General features: G+C 41.5%; 1 protein-coding gene across 1 annotated transcript in view; it reads right to left on the bottom strand.

Moving 5' to 3' along the window:
• ATP9A (ATPase phospholipid transporting 9A) overlaps positions 1 to 23192 on the bottom strand; it is a 482075-nt gene that overhangs the window by 420128 nt on the left and 38755 nt on the right. The window contains exon 2 of the mRNA XM_086932451.1: positions 3126 to 3270. Within this exon, the coding sequence (XP_086788577.1) occupies positions 3126 to 3270 (145 nt within the window). The remainder of the gene's footprint in view (positions 1 to 3125; positions 3271 to 23192) is intronic.

Here is a 23192-nt window from a genome sequence, read left to right as displayed (position 1 = left end):
TCTGTTTTGATGCCGCTATATCAGATAAAGCTCTCCTGCATCCACTACTACATGAAATCTTGGCAACTGCCTAGGTTATCTTCCTTTTCGCAGCTGAAAGTGGGTCTTTTTAGATGTGAAACTCCAACTGCTAATGTTAGTTGCAGCCATAATTGAACAATGGCTAAAGACAGGGATCCCTGGCATACGAGGCGACCACCTTTTCTTCTAGATGATTCTATGGATGTTAATTTTCATCCCTTGCATTTTCCTTTTAAGTGGCACAATGTGTCAAATGACATAATAATTTCAAATGTATAGCAACTAACAGCTCTTTGGGGTCAGTTGTGTTTTATCGTTTAGCTAGTACTGCAATTAAGGAATTTCCAAGAACTGATTTTGTCAGTTCTGTTTATTTGGGGGAAATAGGCAGTTGCTTGGTGAATGGATGGAGTATAAGGGATACTACAGTGAGGGAATATTATCAGAGAATGATTGAACCACAGCTGAGGTTGACAGAATTGATTTTTCAATGTTGTATGTATAGAATAAGTCTAGCTTGCAGCTACTAGGTGTCTTGAGTTTCTCAATGTTGGATATCTACCAGGGCATTCTCGTTAGCAATTATTCTGATGAACATGTGTTCCACAGGGACTTAAAGCCTAGTTAATATCTCCCTACAGACAGATAACTTCTTGAGTCTTGAGCCAATGTATGCTAATGTGGTGAAAGATTGATTTTATGATACTGAATCATATTTTAGCATATCTTGGTGTTCAATGAAGTCTGTTCGAAACTTTCTTTAAATGTTTTACTGATGTTTTCCACTAATTCAATTGGGCATGTTCCCATCTAATTCATAACTCTTCTTCTGAATAATTCCTGCTCCCTACACTCTGTTAATTCTGCCAATAATTATTTTAATTCCATATCCCTATTCTTCAATTAGTACATAATTAGAATCTTGGATTCCAGCTCATTAAACTACTTCATTGAATTATGCACCATTATCATTACCACACTCCAATCTCCCCTTCCTGCAGAGTATTGAATATTTACATAGCAAAAACCGCAAATGCAAGTGGCAAAGCACTTGAAAAATGTACGTTACTATTAACTGACTAATTGGTACTCATTTTATTGAACTCTTGTGGATATATGGTTGAGTCCCCCCAAACTGGATTTGTACCACTGACTTCAAGGTTACAACAATATTTCTGCAGAGGATGTCAAACGTTGTACCTGGGGCAAACTGAATCCTTCTTGCGCCTATCACACTACTCTTCCAGGGTCATGAAGTCACTTGTCATTGTTTCAAATCTTTTAGCTGTGTTGGTGAAACAACACCATGTTAACTCCAGGGAATACTGTAGTTTCATCTGAACGCAGGCATACCCGGTCTAAGGGTTGCTCTGCAATGCCGCTGAAAATTGCAATACACTGAACCAATGAATGATTAATGTGACATATTCATCAGAATGGTCTTTACTCACCAGCAGAATGAGCTTCTTATCAATCAACCTGTGTACAACAAAGATTGCACTACAGGTCCCATCGAAACCCTGTTCAACTAGGTTAAGTCTCATGCGTGAAAAAAAATATTCATAATGCTCTGTGCTCTTCTTTTACCTGTAGCCCCTTTTGTCTTATACAACTCTTTATTAATACTTTCTTATATCATGTTTTCTTTAAGAAATCAAACGTATTGTAATTTCCACATTTCCAGCTCTGTGGGAAATGAGTGCCAAAGTTCACATTAACAATACTCTTTTTTCCATAATTATCACAGCCAAACTCTGAAAGAGTTGGTTAAAATCAGGACAATGACAGCAGCTTAATTTGATGAGTTTTTTTTGTCCCCCTTTTAGTTAAATTATGCCCTGAATATTTAGAAGGACAGTGGTTAGAAGTATCCTCATAACCTTTAAAAAAGATCCTCAGGAGTTACACTGATATACTTATCTTCCAGGGCAAAAGGAAATTAAGAAATTAAACAAATAATACTATCAGGTACTTGAACATAATAATTAAAGATCATACTTCCTTCGTTACAAATGACCTCTACAACAAACATGGTGTGCTCATCATCACCGTGAGTTGAGTTGGGAGCAAGCATTCAGACCACTAGGAAGAACATTCTATCCCCTGTAAATTTCATGCTGATATATACTACATTTGAACAAAATGGAATGCCTGGGGTATACATTTAATTGAGATTTTAGAGGGAAACCAATTTACCAGCACTTACAGTTGAGCTCCTTATCCTTAAAGTTGGACCACCGACTAGCATCTACACTGAAGGCCAACACTGAGATCCTATTGCCTTAATTAGTTCTTGGCCAACTTTGAACTCTCCAAAAACTAAATGATTGCAGTGATCCCTCGACAATTATAGAAACACCCTTTCCTGTTCGAGGCCCGAAATATTGGTCACCCATAGAACATACTTCTTAGGTTATCGAGGGGTTACACCTTTCAGGATTCGGTAAGACTGTATCAGACCTGTTCAGTATGAAACATGCTCTGGGGACTAATGCTGTAAGTAAGTAGACGTTATTTTATGGCTCTGTTTGCAGTGTTTGTTTCCTAGGACCCCAAATTCTTGCTTTATTAATTAGAGATGGCATCTAAAACAGTGGCATGGCCAAAGGCTGACCGGGCTTTTTAGAGCAAATAGAAAGTGGATGGTCAAGCCAGGTCAGCATTGCTACTACCGCAGCTACTAGGAGTGAGATAGGTTTACCAATCTCTGTTCACCTTTTCAATATTTATTAGCAGCTTTTAACTCGGGTCACAAGAGGCATCAAAGGGACTATCAGTAATTCTACAGGAGAATATGCCCTTATTGAGGCTTGAATGAGGCAGAGCATGATGACCCTCAACTGGAAAGATGCCCTGGTTCCATCGGCTGACATTATAAATGAGACAAATCTTGAATGGGCCGCCTCCTTCTGAGCCAGACCCTTAACATCCCTCGGCGTTAAAACATAAGCTAGTTGAATTGTGATCAATCCCTCAAAAAGTAAATCTTAGAGGGCGCCAGTTCTGTAATTACAAACAACCTTTGGCCATGAAAGTAGTGCCTCATCTCTATAAGTGCAAAAGAATTAACACATATTAAAATACAATATAGCCAAAAGACATACCCCAGGTAAAAATGTGAAAAAGTTGTATTTCTGATTGTTGATAACATTGCGAGGATATCGTTGGTCTCTTTTTTCTGGATGACCAAGCCACACAGTACGAGGCTTGAGTTCCCGCCTTCCGCAACATCCTATACATGTACAGCACCTGTTGAGAGATTGTACAGTGTTAGGAAATTTCACAGTCATCAATATAGTAATATAAATTAGCTTCATCAGTAAACGGTTTCATGTTTGTTATAGTGGGACATGAGGACCATCTTTGGAGGTTGTGTTAATCTCCGAAAACAAACTTCATTTTTCTGTCACGAAAACATCCTCACTTTCCTGGCAAAAAATAACTCCAAAAGTTCACAGCAAGTGTGAAATAGTGCCACTTTGAAATGGATTTCGAAAATATACCAAAGTAAAATACAACATGTGGATACACATGAAAAGACCTAATTTGAGCTCACAGTCCAAATCTTATTTCTCTTAATTTGGTTTTCTGACTAGTTACTACCATAGTTACCACCAACTTTTTGGTTCTAATTTTAACAAAGGGAAACACGCCTTATGCTCTAAGTCCACTTGACTTCCTGAAGGCTTTCAACACAGAAAACTACAGCATAATGCTACGCCTCCTGAAGAATTCAATGGATATTAAAACGTTGCTCATAACATTTTAACATCCCTGATTTGTTGACCTATTATCAGCTCTTGCTGAATAAACATATTGAAAATGAAAAACGAAAAAACGGGTACTGTATGCTTAGATAGCATTACATGATCATGCTTTGAATTGGTCCAGCGTTAATATATCCTGACCAGCATGTCTGGGACAGCTATGTTACACCTATGGGGATATGTCTTTTGATACTGAAAATAGGTAGATGGCTCTCTGACCCACACGAACAGCTGACATGTTAGACCACAAACACAAGGGTACAGACTGGAAAAACTCTGGTCCTTTCAGGCATCCCTAGATGGATAACTTGCATGTGAAATAAGTGCTGTACCTCAGCCTATGCGACCATTCCTTCACAGTACTAACTTTTGTTGTTTTTGTTTCTTTTACCCCTGATACTACCCTTTTATGCAGAGTTACATTTCAACTGAGCTGCACGAGGAGTTTTTCATTCTTGGTGCAAGCGTTATGTGGTGTCTGAAGAGGGGAAGACTTGGCTTTGGGGGGTCATATATGCATCTCTTTACTCGATGGATGGATGGGGCTAGCACAAAAGCAAAGCCTGCAGATGTGCCACTGGCAAGGCCAGTAGAATATCATGAAAATGGGCATTCGTTAGCTTAAAGCTTGGAAGTACCACAGCAGGATACATGCAGTTGTGTGTCAATGTTGCTGTTGAGTAACTTGCATGGGAGTAACTGGTCTGAATTGTCTTTCCTTTGTAGCTGGCAAGCAGTCCCTTGCTCCAGAGTCTCTGCACTCTAAGTTTGTTTTCCATCCAACCGCTGGAATGAGGCCGATTTTTACTCATCAGATTGGTTTCTAACAAGAAAATGGAATCCACTCAGGGAGTGGTGGTGGTCCCTAAAGTGATGGGGAACACACAGTGTTGTTTAAATGCCCCTCACACACCAACAGGCCCCTTGGTGTCATGCTTCATCATTGGGGCCTTCGCACCCCTCTACGGGATGCGGTGTGCTACGACTCACGGCTACGCAGGAGCACTAAGTAGTGAACTATGTGAGGGGGTGTGTTTTCTAAGTGAGTGAAGTGAGGTGAGAGTGAAAATTAAAAAATACCTGGCACGTAGGAAAAAATAATTTATTACGTCCTCGGCTGGTATTGTTAAAAATGTGCAAAGTGCGGTTGTAGGTATACAAATTAAGGTATTACAACCAAGGTGTCAACATGTTTCGGAGCGCAAGGGCTCCTTCTTCAGGACAAGGATAAGCACGTATCCTCACCTTACTCACATGAGAAATGTCAAAGTGTTTAATCATCGGAGCAGCGTTGAGGGGAAGGCAGGCAAATGGCCATGCGGTAACCGTTGCTTTACTGAGCACTGTGGAAGGATCCCCCCAATACTACGCATAGGTTCATGAGGTTATCGGACTGAGACCAAGATGTTCTCATCAACGCCTATTGGGCGCAACTGAACTGACATATAACACTGTCAAGTACATTACACATTTTTGTAATTCTTTTTAAACACTTTGACATTTCTCATGTGAGTAAGGTGAGGATACGTGCTTATCCTTGTCCTGAATAAGGAGCCCTTGCGCTCCGAAACATGTTGACACCTTGGTTGTAATACCTTAATTCGTATACCTACAACCGCACTTTGCACATTTTTAACAATACCAGCCGAGGACGTAATAAATTATTTTTTCCTACGTGCCAGGTATTTTTTAATTTTCACTCTCACCTCACTTCACTCACTTAGAAAACACACCCCCTCACATAGTTCACTACTTAGTGCTCCTGCGTAGCCGTGAGTCGTAGCACGCCGCATCCCGTAGAGGGGTGCGAAGGCCCCGATGATGAAGCATGACACCAAGGGGCCTGTTGGTGTGTGAGGGGCATTTAAACAACACTGTGTGTTCCCCATCACTTTAGGGACCACCACCACTCCCTGAGTGGATTCCATTTTGTTTGTTCGCATTACCAAGGGAGACTGAATCCACTGACTCTCTCTCTCTCCCCCCTTTGGTTATACCGTGGTTTCTAACAAGGGCATCCTTGCCCTCATTAGAGAACGCACTAGGGGTGTGGTGCACAAGTGTGACTAAGCTGGTACATTCCTCAGGAACTGCCCTGGTGGAAAATATTGTGTATTCCCCGTAGAGAATAGCTGGAAATTAGAAAAAGCTAAATGGAAGAATTGAGGGATGGGCACTCCTGTGGTAAACAGCCATTATCCACCTTGAAAACACAAATTCTCAACAATGAAAGGATATTTATGAGCATTTGTGTGTAATTTGTAAAGCAAGAACACAAATGACAACTGATCTGGCTTCACACTGAACATCTTCTGACATATGAAAGAGTTAAAACAAAAAAACAATGTAATAATGTTTGTGAAAATCCAAGATTCCTAAATAAAAGATATATCAGGGCTCTACTTGGTTTGGGTTCCTGTACTTCATTTAGAAGAAGAGGAAAGTAGACAATACCCTCAGAGTACAGCTAGCTCATATCTGAAACCTACAGATGAAGCCACCAGCCAGAACCTGGGCAGAGGAATTCAGGATGACTAACCCTGTAACACCATGGTACAAGGGGTGGAGGGCAATACTTTGTGCCCCTTCTTCTAAAGGCAGGATGCTAAGGAGCATGTGGTATTCATAAAGATGTGGCCCTTGGAGTAAAGTGTCCAACAAACAACAAGAGAAAAATACAAGGAGACCTTAGTACAAAGTAAAGTCAGACTAGAAACCAAACTCATTGCTGTTCAACCAGTCTAGTGGTTAATTTAAACAAGCATTTGCAAAGCAATAGGTCTCGCATTAGGACATTTTGAGCAATTGGTATTGTAAATGACAAATATTTTATTTATGTGTCTTGGTTTTGAAAATAGCGAAATTAATAGCTTTGTCATTTACAATGCCAATAGTTTTAACTTTTGAAAACTTGACACCTATAGCATTTGTAATGCAATATGTGTTGTATTTACATGACTTAGATGTATTAATATTACAAATACCAATGGCTTTTATTTTTTGGGATAATTAATACTTAAATAAAAGTTATGGTAATTTATAATGGCAATAGTGAAATACTGAATAAATGATGGACCCTTCCTAGAGTAAGCACCTGACTGACTTTCCCCCACGAGGTATTTTAACCCTTAAGTTTAAACAAGGGGGTTGTGTGCACACTGAATGGCACCCATCATCACCGTGCCTATTCCCTGGGGAATTTTAATTCAGATCATACAACCGCAAAGGTGCACCACAAAACATGAAACAATAAGTGCAAATGATGTTTGAGCACAATAAGAAGATATTTCTCAGAGATGTTGGAGTTCTTCTTTAGATCTTTATTTTCAAAAAGCAGTAAAACACATACAGCCGACGCGTTTTGTCCCAAACTGGGACTTCTTCAGGGCTTTAGGTAAGTTGGACGTCGCATGTGGGGGAGAATATGAGCGGAAGCGGGATCCAGGGGTCACCTTCCCGGTTACAGTAATCCTGTTATCTTAGTTCATTCATAGGTTGTTTTTACAAGCATGGACCTTAATATAGGCATGCTAGCGGGAAACAGAGGAAAAAGTGTCCTCGGAGTTCTTGGGTGGTGTGCAGAGTCGTGCCACCTTACTGATATGAATATCACAATTCGTATGCTGAGTCAGTTATAGAACTGGTACTGGACTGGAGGTCCTATTAGTCCAAAGGAGGAGGGTGTGGGCACTGTGTTCCAGTAGGCCGTTCTAGATGAAGCGGCCGGCGCCCATCCACAGCCCTCGTCCAAACAAGACACCCGCAGCGACGTCGTGTGCCGAACACAGTGCCCACACCCTTTGGACTAATAGGACCTCCAGTCCAGTACCAGTTCTATAACTGACTCAGCATTAAGGTCCATGCTTGTAAAAACAACCTATGAATGAACTAAGATAACAGGATTACTGTAACCGGGAAGGTGACCCCTGGATCCCGCTTCCGCTCATATTCTCCCCCACATGCGACGTCCAACTTACCTAACGCCCTGAAGAAGTCCCAGTTTGGGACGAAACGCGTCGGCTGTATGTGTTTTACTGCTTTTTGAAAATAAAGATCTAAAGAAGAACTCCAACATCTCTGAGAAATATCTTCTTATTGTGCTCAAACATCATTTGCACTTATTGTTTCATGTTTTGTGGTGCACCTTTGCGGTTGTATGATCTATAATGGCAATAGCTTAAACTTTTGTAAATAACTTTTGGGAAGATTATGTTCAGTGTATTTTATTGTGATGAAAATCCAAGAACAGCAGTGAAATATTCACATGTTTTTGTGACATTTGTAATAAAGCTTGAAACATTGAGAGAACATATTAGAACCAGCTGTTGTTGAATGGTTGCACAGAGTGATGCTGTGGCGTTCAGTGGTGTTGAGTGATGCTGTGGCGTTCAGTGGTGCTGAGTGATGCTGTGGCGTTCAGTGGTGCTGAGTGATGCTGTGGCCTTCAGTGGTGCTGAGTGATGCTGTGGCCTTCAGTGGTGCTGAGTGATGCTGTGGCCTTCAGTGGTGCCGAGTGATGCTGTGGCCTTCAGTGGTGCTGAGTGATGCTGTAGCGTTGAGTGGTTCTGTGGCGTTGAGTGGTTCTGTGGCATTGAGTGGTTCTGTGGCGTTGAGTGGTTCTGTGGCGTTGAGTGGTGCTGAGGCGTTGAGTGGTGCTGAGGCGTTGAGTGGTTCTATGGCGTTGAGTGGTTCTGTGGCGTTGAGTGGTTCTGTGGCGTTGAGTGGTTCTGTGGCGTTGAGTGGTTCCGTGGCGTTGAGTGGTTCTGTGGCGTTGAGTGGTTCTGTGGCGTTGAGTGGTTCTGTGGCGTTGAGTGGTTCTGTGGCATTGAGTGGTTCTGTGGCATTGAGTGGTTCTGTGGCATTGAGTGGTTCTGTGGCGTTGAGTGGTGCTGAGGCGTTGAGTGGTTCTGTGGCGTTGAGTGGTTCCGTGGCGTTGAGTGGTTCTGTGGCGTTGAGTGGTTCTGTGGCGTTGAGTGGTTCTGTGGCGTTGAGTGGTTCTGTGGCGTTGAGTGGTTCTGTGGCATTGAGTGGTTCTGTGGCATTGAGTGGTTCTGTGGCGTTGAGTGGTGCTGAGGCGTTGAGTGGTTCTGTGGCGTTGAGTGGTTCTGTGGCGTTGAGTGGTTCTGTGGCGTTGAGTGGTTCTGTGGCGTTGAGTGGTGCTGAGGCGTTGAGTGGTTCTGTGGCGTTGAGTGGTTCTGTGGCGTTGAGTGGTTCTGTGGCGATGAGTGGTTCTGTGGCGTTGAGGGGTTCTGTGGCGTTGAGTGGTGCTGTGGCGTTGAGTGGTGCTGTGGCGTTGAGTGGTGCTGTGGCGTTGAGTGGTGCTGTGGCGTTGAGTGGTGCTGTGGCGTTGAGTGGTGCTGAGTGATGCTGTGGTGTTGAGTGATGCTGTGGGAAGGTAATAAGGAGGACTGATAGAGGGTAGGAAAGAGAAAGGATAGAAGAGGGGTGAAAGAAGGGTTGGCGTGGAGATGCAGAATGATGAGGTGAAAGATCACTAAAGGGGTGTTGGACAGCACAAATACCATCTGATGTACATATACATTGCTCTAAAACGCTGTGCCGATTGCTTTAATAGGATGGCTTAGCATATGGGCACTTGACCCAAGAGAGGGGCGCTCATTAAAATCACCTATTATAAGTTATTGGGTAGACCAGCATGCCGTTCACTATACATAAGTTCTTTTGAATATTTGGGTGCTACGATACTGCCAAGGTCACAGGTTAACGTTGCCCAAAATATGTTTGTTCAGACAGCACGACTTTGCCATGCACTGTCAGCATTGTTTAGCACTGGGCAGCTGCCCATGAAGAACGTGAAATTACATCAAGTCAATGTAAACTATAGTGCGTGCTCAGAGTGATTAAAAAGGTGTTGCCAAATCTCATATTCGTGCCATGAGTGAGATCAAGCGTGACTCTGTGAGCAAACAAGCACTTTGAAGCATAACTCAATGTATGTCTAAGTCTGCAGCTCCCAATTATTACGAGCTACATTAACTGTCCAAATGTTGTGCGCAACCATGTTAATAATAAGCAGAATTCCCAACACAATTGCATTGTCTGCTTACCGATTTATGTGACCCATATGAAGCAATCCTCAAGGATTTGCTACACCTTGTGCTGGCAACCGTCTACAAAAAAGCAAGGGGATTCATTCGATGTAATCAACACCAACATGTTAATAATGCTAGAGGGACCCCTGAGAGACAGGGTTTACCAAGCAAATAGTGGGGTCTGTTCCTCCAACGTGCCGCTGTCCTTGCAGTCGATGTCCATAGGAGTGTGTTTGAGTGGCCGATAACAAAACAAGCAATGGTGGAAAGCCCCACAGGGTATTTGACATACAGTCAAGCAGTCTGAAAGATAGTGTCTTACTGTATTAATCCAAGTTGGCAAGATATCTTGCACACAACGGACACTGGGTGGCTCAAGCATCTGGCATGTAAAGCAAGTTGCGGTATCCATTATCTCGCATAATTAATAAACTGCCCAAAAAAGAAGGTTCGTAGCATTGAAAGGTGAGGTTGAGTGTCGTGGAAAGAGCGGCACAGCGATGGGAGACAGCCTCTGTCTTAACTGTGTGATTACAGTGGGCTGAGAGCCCCCACCTACCCACCCATAGCCGCGAGCTGAAGTTGTCTAACTGGTGAAAAGCATCCGCGGGTGAGGGTTGCTTGGAGCAACACACACGTGCGCTCCACCCAGTGCCTCACACCCTATTGTTGTGAAATCGGCATGGAGGGGGTTGTGAGGCAGCATTGGCTGCCCTGAAAAGACCGGCATTGTAGTGTGTGCACAGAATAAAAGCCTAACAAAAGCAAGACGCGGGACCCTATGCTTAAAGCGCCCCGCATTGCAAACATAAATATATACATATTTGTTAAATTAACCCACATTTTAAAAAGAAGATGCACTGGCGCTATTACGGATGTGAAGCGCTATAAGATAATAAAAACATACAATGTTAAAAGAAACAGTACGTTGTGCGATCTAAACACATATATATATTTTGCTAAATTAGCCCGCATTTAAAGCGCATCATGCATGCTCCTGGAGCTTAAACAAGAAACCTGGTAGGAAAGAAGGAGTGAGGAAGAAGGCAAAGATTGGCGGTGAAAGTCCGGAGGGAAAGAAGTAGAGAGAAATTTATAAAAACTTATATTCCTCACTTTTAGGTCTGGCGTTAGCAGATCAGGTGAATAATTAAAGTGGCAAGTAAGTTGATTGAAGAAATGTGATTGTATATGTATAATAGACAGATTTGTAAAAAGAATTGACATTTTTTATTTAACAGAGGGAGAGATGTAGAGTTTTGCGATATGTTATTACGGAACCCTTTTGGCTCCTAACGGACTCCGTAGAGCTGTGATGTAGGTGAGCAGTGCGCAGTGCCATGAAAACTTGTTTAGAATGTTGGGTTTGCAGATACACGCAGCAGAATTGAGACGTGCAATACTAAGCTCCACATGTAGCGTGCTCATTGGTGGATACCTTGCTGGGAAGACGCTACACAATTCAAGCACTTATTCACATAATTTTGTTTTACAAACCTCCTGCTTAGCTTTTTATTGTCGCACACACTGTGATGAACTCTTCTGTGTCATAATAAATGCTGAGGCTATGAGACCTTCTAAGCAATTCAGCTACTACTGAAAATACCTCTATGGTGATGATTGTGAAATAGGTAATTGGCATCTCAAAAGACACAGCAGACACCAGTCAGTCTTCACCAGGGTATTTCCCCCTTTTAATCAAGGCACAAATAGAAGATGTGGGTATGCAAATTCTAAGAGAGGAAATCACACCTTCTACTTTTAATGATTAATGATTCCAAGTAAAACCTCATACTACGTTGTAATCTAAAAGTTGTGCCACTTTAAAGTAGCTGCCAGATGTCCATCTGTCAATTCAATAATCACAGACACCGTTTGTCCTGTTTGGAGCTTGCCAGAGAGAGAGACATGTTTGGAGGGCAGTGGAGCTGTAGAAGTGACTGCTACCAAACAGCATCAAATATATGGGAATAAATCGGTCATGAATTTCCAATGAAATGCAGAATAACAATGTGTGCTTTCCAAGATTATTATATGTCTCACTACGCTTTTACATACCTATTAAAAGAGGGATTTCAGATAAAAATTCACAACCATTTTTTTCACTAAATGACACTGTAGGGTGGAACTGTTGAACATCAAATACAAAATTATATTGATGATAATATCCTTAGAAAACACTTAAAGAATATCTAGATCACTGTAATCTTTTGAGTAAGACTCTGCAGTGTTCCCACCACCAAATCGGATACATTAAATCGCCACACCACGCCATGAAGGTTGGAAAAAGAACAAACTATAGCAGGTTCTTGTGTATTCAAACTGAAAGAAAGATTGGCAAAGCCATTAGGTCTCACCTACATGGGAGCTATTGGCTTTGCCAATGTGTTTTAGCCATGTTGTACAGCAAAGTAGCTGCTGTTCAGCACAGTTAAAAATTATTGGTGTTGGGTAGAGGAGAGTGGCATACAGAAGAGTGGCACAGGGCAGCGTAAATTGTAGTGGAGAGGAGCAGAGTAGCGTAGAAAGGAGTGGCATGGAGTGGCATAATGTGTAGCTGTGTACAGTGGAGTGGCAGAGACTGGAGTGACATTGTGGGACTGGTGTGGTGCAGAGTGGAATTGCGTAAAATGGATTAGAATGTCGTAAAGTGGAATGTTGTGGAGTTGCAAAGAATGACATAGAGTTGAGAGTCGCACAGCAGAGTGGGTTACAGTAGAGTGGCGTAGGGTGGTGTAGAGTGGCATAGTGTAGAGTGGTGCAGAGCAAAGTAGATTATAGTGGGTTAGAGTAGAGTGAAGTGGCACAGAGTAGAGTGGAGTGGAGTGGACTAGAGTGGCTTGGAATGGATGAGAATAGCTTAGAGTGGACGAGAGTGGAGTGCAGGGGAGTGGAATGGAGTGGAGGGGAGTGGAATGGAGTGGGGTGGCATAAAATGGTGTGGAGTAGAGTACAGTGGCATAGGGTGGAGTGGAGTAGAGAAGCGTGGCGTAGAGAAGCATGGAGTGGCATAGGGTGGAATAGCAAAGAGTTGAGTAGTCTAGAGTGGAGTGGCAAAGGGTGATGTGGAATGGAGTGGTGTAGCTTATAGTAGAGTGGTGTAGAGTAGTCTGGTCTTCAGTGTAGCAAACTAAAGCATCAATAGAGACAGTAGACAGGGTGAAACCAACATAAATAAGAGCCCATAAGCCTACGTTCATAGTAGGAAAGCTCATTGCACATCCAGGAATAATAATGAAATGCTTATAAGATAAATAAAAAAAAGATAAAGGATAGTGCTTTGCAAAAAGACATGGAAGAACGAAGACGATGAGGAACAAAGACACGGAAGAACACTTATGGACTTGATCCATTTCCAGGTAGGAGCTAGCACAAGAAAGGAAGGGAAGCCTAGTAAAAAAAGCAATCAAATGACAACGAAAACAACTAATAGTATGCTGTGTGCGGGTTGTAAGAACACTGAAATGTGAACAATACGTCTTGAATCACAGTGAATGCACTTTATAGGCGAGACCTAAAAATAGGATTTTTCGCCAGGCCACAGGGTTGGTTGGGAGCCACTGCTTTGGGAAGTGATACTTTAACAATTCTTCAGCTTGAAGGGCACAACAGGAATTTCCCGAATGACTCCAGATTGTGTCGGAGAAGGTGCAACATGCCATTTTTTACAAAGGATAGGTGAAACACCACTTTTTGCAGTTCTTTGAGGATGCAATTATTGATGCCAAAATGTAAAACAGCAATTTAAGTAATCTGGAAATAGTAGAGCGAAAATGCAAGCACCAATAAAATCAATGATAGCCAAATGTAGTATTCCTTTACGTTACTTTTGCCAGGTCAAGTGCACTGTTGATAATACTGCACAATAAAGGTTTTACACACACACACACACATATATATATATATTCACTGAAAAAACCATAGGTTATAGACCATATATAGTTAGGGATTAGCATTTAAAAAACCTTATTTTATTTGCACAAAACCATTGAAATTCCATATATAGTTAGTTGCACTAACTACATATCGCGGACCCGCAATCCACTGCTAATGATGTCACATATTACATCATTCATGACATGGTCAGTGACATCACTGATGACATCACTGATGACATCTCAAATGACATCACTGATGACATCACTGATGACAACACCCAGTGACTGTATGTTTCTGTAAAGTTAAAATATGTCTTACATATTGAAGAATGAGTGGATGTATAAGTGTCTGGATGAAGGATTTAGTAGGTGCATGACTGACTGTATGAGAGAATGATTAAATGTGTCTCACTGAGTGCATGGGTTAGTGATTAAAGTGTCTTAATTTGGCAATCATTATTTATGTTGTTCTGTAAACTGCTGCATGTTTAAATCAGTAGCTATATCAGTAACTATATGGGTTATTGAATGGTTGCCCAAGTATTTGTATGGGAGACTGAGTATGTGTGTGGGTGGCTGGGAGGTGTATAACTCTGTGCATAGATGTGTGAGCAGTTGATTCCCTAGGTGTATGGGTTCAAAAGTGCATGTAGAAACAGCTGTATGGACAGTTGACTGTGTGCATGAGTATATTGGTGAGTGAATGGATATCTCAGTGCTACATGTCAAAGTAAGTACATATGTAAAACACACTCCATGTGAGAGTTGACATATATAAATAACTGAATATAAGAGCCAGTGAATGTGAGAGTGGCTGTATGAATCATTGTGAACTTGTATCAAGGATTGTACAAGAGAGTAAATATGTGTTAGTATATGTTTGAATAAGTAAGGTGTGTATAACTGTATAGTTGAGGAAATGGAGATGTGATTGATTCTTTGCATGACTGACTAGGTGTGTGAGTAACTCCATGGATGTGTGACAGTCTCTGAGTGCCTGTTTACACTGAGTGTATCTAAGGTTATATTAGAGTCTGAAGAGGTTCATCGTATTATCACATGAATGATGTCATCAGTGATGTAATCAGTAATGTCAAATGAGATGTCAGTGATGTCATCAGTGATGTCATTTGAGATGTCATCAGTGATGTCATCAGTGATGTCATTTGAGATGTCATCAGTGATGTCATCAGTGATGTCACTGACCATGTCATGAATGATGTAATATGTGACATCATTAGCAGTGGATTGCGGGTCCGCGATATGTAGTTAGTGCAACTAACTATATATGGAATTTCAATGGTTTTGTGCAAATAAAATAAGGTTTTTTAAATGCTAATCCCTAACTATATATGGTCTATAACCTATGGTTTTTTCAGTGAATTTTCAAGGTTTTGTAAATGCAAATTCCTAACTATATATGGTCTATAACCTATGTTTTTTTCTGTGAATTTCATTGGTTTTTTAAAAGCTAATATCTATAGCTGTAAAATATATTCTTTATTAAGTGACGTATCACGTAGCCCGTGAGACGCCTCATGATGCATCGCATAACCGTGACGTATCGTCTCTGCAGCGCAAACCAAACCCAAAACGTAAGCGCGCCAGAACACGCTTAAAGATATATATATATATTTTTAACCTTAATTAGACAAAATCCACACGTGCACATATCACAAACGTTCAAAAAACACAATATGTCGGACTCCCGTTACGCTGCCGGTTAGCTGCCCGGTTAACGTACCAGGAAGCACCTTTACCGTGAAAAATCTCAATTTTTTTTTCTTTTGCCCCGCAGGGAACTTTAATAGCCCCCTCATCAATCCTAGGGGTTCAGGAGGGGTCTGCCTTACCCCTTTCATTCATTTACACCTTTTTTTTTCCACCTCTTGTCTCTCGATCCCACAGAGAGACAAGATGGCGGCCGCTCCAGACTGTTTACAATGATAACAGCCAATAAGCTTCTCCTCAGACTCCCGTTACACTGCCGGTTAGCTTCCCGGTTAGCTGCCCGGTTAGCTGCCCGGTTCGCGTACCAAGACGCGTCTCTACGGCGAAAAAATCGGATTTTTTTTTTTTTTTTGGCCCCGCGTGGCTTTATAATATCCCCCTCATCAATCCTAGGGGGTCAGAAGGGGTCTACCTTGCCCTCTTTCCTTCATTTCCCCCTTTGTTTTGGCCTCCTCTTGTCTCTCGATCCTACCGAGAGACAAGATGGCGGCCGCTCCGGACTGTTTACAATGTTGACAGCCAATCAGCTACTCCTCAGACTCCCGTTACACTGCCGGTTAGCTTCCCGGTTAGCTGCCCGGTTAGCTGCCCGGTTCGCGTACCAAGACGCGTCTCTACGGCGAAAAAATCGGAATTTTTTTTTTTTTTGGGTCCCGATTGGCTCTATAATATCCCCCTCATCAATCCTAGGGGGTCAGAAGGGGTCTACCTTGCCCCCTTTCCTTCATTTCCCCCTTTGTTTTGGCCTCCTCTTGTCTCTCGATCCTACCGAGAGACAAGATGGCGGCCGCTCCGGACTGTTTAGAATGTTGACAGACACCGGAGAGCCAATCAGCTTTGCATCGCAAAGTTCCGTTACGCGAAAAGTACGCGAACCGGAGCGCTGCCCGGAGCGCTGTTACAGATATATATCTTATTTTAAACGTTAATTTCTCAAAATCCACTGAAGCACATATATTGAGACCTAGCAAAGGCACATCGGGCTAACAGTCCCTACAATTTTGCCAAGTTTCGTGCAAATCCATTCAACCGTTCGAGCTAAAAGTGAGGCCAACCGCCCTATGGAAAAATGAATGGGAAAAACGCGTTTTGGGACCCCCCTTTTTTCTCGGCCCCCCCTTGACGACCCCCCCAAAATTTTCAGGGGCTGCTCAGAAACAAAATGTGCCATTTTCCTGAAAATTTCAGCCAATTCTGTCCACAAACGCTAAAGTTATTAGACATAGAATTTTCAAAAGTTCCATAGAGAAAAAATCCTAACTATATATACCTACTGGCTATATATATATATATATATATATATATATATACACACACACACACACACACACACATATATACATATGTATACATACACACTATTTTAACAGTTCACAAAAGAACATAAAGTAAACCAAAGTATAGAGAATTATGAGCTACAGTGCATCTGTGGTATTTACCAGCGATCAATCAAATACAAACGTATAGAAAGGTAACCAGAGTTTTTAAACCTATGCAGAAACCCAACACTGACCACTGAGCTTCATGGGTGAAGAAGAAGGGACGGGTGAGGGAAACTGGAGTTGGACAAACCCCAAGATAAACACTTTCTTGACGTAGTAGATTCTGGGGGTCTGATGCAGGTGTGCTTTCTCCGTGATGGTTTTTCTCCTTGAGAGAAGAATGGAAGGCAAAATAGCGACTGTTGATGTTAACAGGAGAGAGAGAGATACCCATGTGATGTGGTGACTGAATTTCAAAATGTGAAACCAGATTACCTGGAATCAATGCTGGCTTCCCCACTAGTCCAAAATTGTATCATATTATTAGATCATGTTTGTTCCATGATATACATGGCAAATATTTTCATGGCTCGGCTGAAGCACAGACTTTTAGAGCCAGGCCACACCCAAGGCTCAGCTCTGGCTCAGCTAGTCCTATTAATTTGCCTGTGCTGTCTCTCTATTTGCGACTCAGGCTTAGCAATTGGGGCTGTCAGCCACTTGATAAAACGATTTGTAAAAGGCGAGGATGGGAAACAGTGAGCCCTGTCCACATTCACAGATTTAACAACTCTACCATCAAGACTTCTTATAGCAGAGATGAAGAATAGTGCTTACAATGAAAAAACATTTGAAATAAACAATCCCAGGGCAGGGACTTCAGGCAATTGAGTTGTAGGTGACCATAGCTATGAGTTCCAAGGGAGAAATACCAGACCCAGGCGGAAACCAGTCTCTCTTATTGTTGATACAACCAATGTTCTTTTGATCCACAATGGAAACGCACAGTGTTTGATAATATACAGAGCTCAGAGGTGGTAATAAGAATACAGTACAGCCTCTCTAAGAACTGGTTTGGTAAATCCTAATTCCTAGTTGGCATGACTGGGGTCTATACCAAAGGAAATAGTCTCACTGGGTAAATTACGAATGGACATAGCGATATGATGTGAGCTGCAGCTGGCATAAGTGGCACGAAGGATGCAAGTATCCTGATGGGCATGGTTGGGCACTGCAATCTCGTGTACCCTGGTTGGAGGGTATAATCTAGAACTAGCATATTATTACCACAAACTACCATGATTGGCATTCAATAATAGGCCTCCCCAGTCGGTTCAGACGCCGGCTTTGAAGTACCGACGGATAGAGCGGTGCTTCACTCTACTCCTGAGTCACTGCCAGGTGGGGTGAGGTCTTCACTTCTTACAAGTTATGTGAAAAACATAACCTGTAAGGAACAAGACAAGACTCTTCACCTAGAGACTGCAGGGGACCTTAGTACTTGTCTTTGAACTTTGTTTCTTATTGTCATTTTTATCATTTCTTTTATACTTGCAGTAGCATACATTTTTTGTAAGGTCCTGAAGAAAGCAAGGACAACCTTGTCCACCAATTGCTGAAACATGTTGACCTGGTTCCATTTCTAGACAGCTCATTTCTTAAACTGTCTTAACTAATTTTTAATATTGGCGGAGGGAGTATCACCTGAATAAATCCTTTTCTATACTCCCTCATCCAACTTTAAACACACTCTTTTATTTCATTTTTTCACGTAAACTTTTTTGCACTGCACTCCACCAGTCACCCCACACTCTACCACTCACTAACCTCGAGAAGTGGTATACCATACTACCTGTTTCTTCAGTTGAAGGGATCTATTAACATCTTGGTCTCCTTCTTTCTGAGAATAACACATCTGAGTAGATGGTTTTGGAAGAATCCCAGATGATGAAGGGCGGTTCTGAGTGGTGACTGATGGGTATCTCTGAGCATCTATCAGGGTGTCATTGAGTACCATCCTCTATAGGTCAGTGTAAGGGTCACTGTTGTCTGGTTTTCACACAATATAAACCAACCTTTTTTCCTCCTAGACCCTCTGGTACTCTTTTGTTGTTATGCATACAAAAGCATCTCTGCACAAGCAATGCACTGAAGCAGTAATATTGCCTTACCATAAACCGCAATACACGTGTAGTTCCTTAAATGTTCTCAACTGAGACTAAACCACTCCATGGCTAAGGGAGGAGATATGTACAGGTCGAATCATCTCAGAAAATCCCTTAGAAGCAAAATATCAAAAGTATTGTTTAAGATTCCTCTGCACAAATCTCCCAGGGAAAGCAGCGGGGACTCCTCCTGTACATGGAGCAGTGTCCCACCTATGGTGGTGACTCCAGTTTTAGGTCCTAGGTGGCATAGTGCCAGTTCTAATTTGCACAATTGAGTTCCTATGTATCCATAGCTCCTGTTATCTCCTGGGTGACCCAGCAGAGCTCAGAGGTGGCAATAAGGATACAGTACAGCCTCTCTAAGAACTGGTTTGGTAAATCCAAATTCCGAGTTGGCATGTCTGGGGTCTATACCAAAGGAAATAGTCTCACCGGGTAAATTACGAATGGACGTAGCAATATGATGTGAGCTGCAGCTGGCATAAGTGGCACGAAGGATGCAAGTATCCTGATGGGCATGGTTGGGCACTGCAATCTTGTGTACCCTGTCTGGAGGGAATAATCTAGAACTGGCATATTATTACCACAAACTACCATGATTGGCATTCAACCGAATTATTTTGGTTGTCACAAATAGGGCATAGCAGCATTTTTTATGTGCATTTTTGTATATTTCTAAAGCAGCTTAATATGGTATACTGTTGTCATTCAAATAAGCTTTTGGCAACTCTACTGTAATTTATGTGTTTATTGTTATAGATTAAAATCCTTAATGTCTTGTAAAACAATGAGCAGACATCTCTTAAACAGAATTATTCAAAACATTAAGGATCTTACAGAGTTTTGGACAAAGCATGAGTGATAAATAAAAGGAGGTTATTCCACAGACCTCACTTGTCACTATCAAAGTAGTTATGCACAATGTCAGTTTTAAAGAGCCAAGCCTGCCAGTTCAAGTACTGCCACTCAGCAACAAGACCTGGTTAGTATCACTTTTTTAACTCCTACATCAATCATCATGGACTTTGCTACATTTACTTCAAACATGTAAAAGTAGAAGGGCAGCTGTAGCTTTCCAAGTCATGTCTGGAGGGCACTTAACACCCATGTTTCCTGCTTTGCGACCATGCTGAATTGCTGGAGATGCTCCGCAGAAGAGCTTGGGTTAGATCAGTCGTTCAAAGTTCATACGTTTCAGGAACACATGGCATGGAAGCAATTCAATGATGGCTCAGTTTCCAGGCATGCCACAAAACAACTCTCATTATAAGAACTCGGACCCCTTTGGGCAGATTGAAAATCCCTCTGGCAAATAGAGGTGGGGGTCGGGGTTGCAAACTTTGAAAAGATGCTTTCTAAGAAAGTTACCCTTATATTGGCAACAGGCTGTAACTGCACGCATAAAATAGGAGTTTGAAACGCTACATTTCAAAAAGAAACACCCACGTTCAGAAGTATCATCCATTCTACAAAAATACATGACTGCAGAAGATAAAATGTACAAATTGACCTAATGCCATAGAATGAAGAATTCCTTTATTGTACAGTCCGTTAAAACCAATACAGCATAAGTTATGTTATGTTATGTTAATAACAATTTCTTGAGCGCACATACACCCTTGGGTTTCTTGGCGCTATAGAATCGAGACAATCAACACCACTCTTAAGCATAAGCCTGTTGGAACAGCCACGTTTTTAAAGATTTTCGAAATGCCAGTAAGTTGTTGCTCTGTCTGATCGAAAGGGGAAGAGCGTTCCAAAAGGAGGCAGCCAGATGGTGAAAGCAGCTACCACCTTGGCGTTTTTTCTTGAATGAGGAGACATTTGCAAGAATTATATGTTTAGAGCGTAGGTTGCGCGAAGGTGTATAGTTAGTAATAGATTGCCTGATGAATCTAGGGCCTGCATAGATAAGTACCTGCATAAACCTTCGATTTACAATTTATCAATCAAAGATATATTTGCTGGACATATAGCACTTACAATATAACCTATCTGCATTATTGAGAAGTTAATAAATACAAAATGGTGCAAGACATAATTAGTAGTATGCAATCCGTCATAATGGGTAACACCAAAGAGGCCAATTTAATCATGGTTTAATTATGGTCAAAACACAACTCCAAACAAAAAAAGTAATATTGGAACGATGAGTGGATGTATTGATTAATTACATTAGTGGCCACCCCATGCAACATTAAAAGCACTGGTCACTTCAGTGCATCCGGCATGGCTGCCAGCAATAAAGCTAAGAAGCTTTATCAACTTGGAATGCCACCTCTACATGGTTAATACATGGCAGCCATAGCTGCAATGCCCCTGGCACGAAAGTAATAATATTAGGAACAGGTCTGCCCAAAGCTTGGTGATTTACCACTCAAATACCACCTTTAGATATATTTTGGTAATCTAACCAATTTTCTTGAAACATGAGCTCATGACTTCTGAAAATGCACACATTTTCATCTCAAATGCACGGTTTCCAATTTTGAGATACATATGTCAAATCGACCAAGCAAAAGCATCCAATTAAGTAGGCCAGGATGCACACAGGAGAACTACTTTGAGGTAGCTGTAGAGAAACCAGAGCTCACAATCTACTCGTTGGAGAAGACTGTTCTAGACCCATCTTCAGGATTCACAAAGGTGGACAAGGTGGGTCCTCCCACAGATTATCTAAACAGCACCATCACTGGCATAGCTACAAGAAAACAACTTTGAAAATTCCAAATACAGAACAGTGCGAATAAAAGAGAATGAGAGGGACTAGAACAGTGGTCTCCAATCTTTTTTGTAATAAGAGCTACTTCTGCTCAAAGAAAATCATAGCAAACTACTAATAATACTAGTTTGGACATAGTGATCATGTCAGAAAAGATCACATTAGTGGCCATACCACGCAAAATTACCAGCAGTCATTACCTCCGCACATCAGGCAAGGTTGCCGGCAGCAGTGTGAAAATAGCTGTATCAATCTGCAATGCATCAGGATAATACCACAACCAAATCTGCAATGCCACTGGCACCAAGTTATTAAGGTCTCCCCAGCGCTTCATGATTTATCACTCAAACATCAGCTTCAAATTTATTTTGGAAATCCAGCCATTTCTTTCCAAACATCACCTAAGTGTAGGAGTTGTGAAAATATAGACTTTTTTGGCTAGCTTTTCAATTTTGGGTTACATATATTAATTCAACCAAGCAAAAGCTTCTACTTTAGAAGGCTTCACTGCTCACGGGCAAGCTACTCAGCAGGTAGCAGGAGTGTTACCAGTAGCTCACAAGTTACTTGTTGGAGAAGCCTGACCTAAATGAAACCAATGGGAGCTTCATCTTTAAATATCATCAGGTTAGTCAGCGGCAAAGGTCACTGCTGGGAACTCTAATCCTTTGAAGCAGAAGCTGCCCTTTGAACAAAGCTAGTTTTCCCATGCTCACCTGTGAATGAACTGAGATTCGTACAATTGCCTCTGGCGTTATACCAGAGATGTGTGTATGCCTTTCCAACAGAAAGAACAGCTTTCCCAGAGCATGTTTCTTCATACAATTTTCACTGACAGCAATAAATGCCTTGAAAGCTTTACAAAAGCCTAAAGAAAGTAGACAGCGATCCTAAACAAGTTGCATCCATCTACATGTGGGCTGATCATGGGGAATTTGCAGTGATTCTGATAATGCAGTTTCCTAAATGCTTGAAGAGCAACTTGGCTCTGGTGGAACGTTTGGGTTATATCCTAGACATTAGAGGCAGTTTATTTTAGGCTAAAGCACGCACTGAATTGAATATATCGAATATATCACATATCTGAAGAATAATGAATGAAATAATTCATTATAATAATGTGTTTGTCTTATCAGTTTAGAACAAATATTAAAATTCCAATGATTTCAGATCTGACTGAAGAGTTACGGCAGATTTGAGTTATGTTGCAAATGTTTAACATTCGCACTTTACCAGGAACTCTGCAATGGGATTTTCTATAGGCAGTTCAAGGATTTATTCATCCTAGTAAATAGGGCACAATTCAGCAAATTATATGCTTCCCTAGTGCTCAGAAAAACTCATCAAACGGCAGATCCTAATAAGGGCAGGTGATAAGTAAACGTTTGCTTGAAAATTTCAGCAAAGTGGGGATCTTGCATCCTTTTCCTTTAACAAAATTTGTAAAAATTATTCGAATTCGTAATTTATTTATATTCATATTCTAGCCCCTCCTATTTAACTTCACAATATTTTCTTTAATCCCTATCCACGAAACTGGTTTATTTCACTGAATACTAAGCCAATCAGCTACTGTAAACCTTCAACGTC

Source organism: Lissotriton vulgaris, chromosome 7 (assembly GCF_964263255.1).
Source record: "Lissotriton vulgaris chromosome 7, aLisVul1.2, whole genome shotgun sequence".
In the NCBI taxonomy this organism is placed as follows: Eukaryota; Metazoa; Chordata; class Amphibia; order Caudata; family Salamandridae; genus Lissotriton; species Lissotriton vulgaris.
This window is presented reverse-complemented; position numbering and strand designations above follow the sequence as displayed.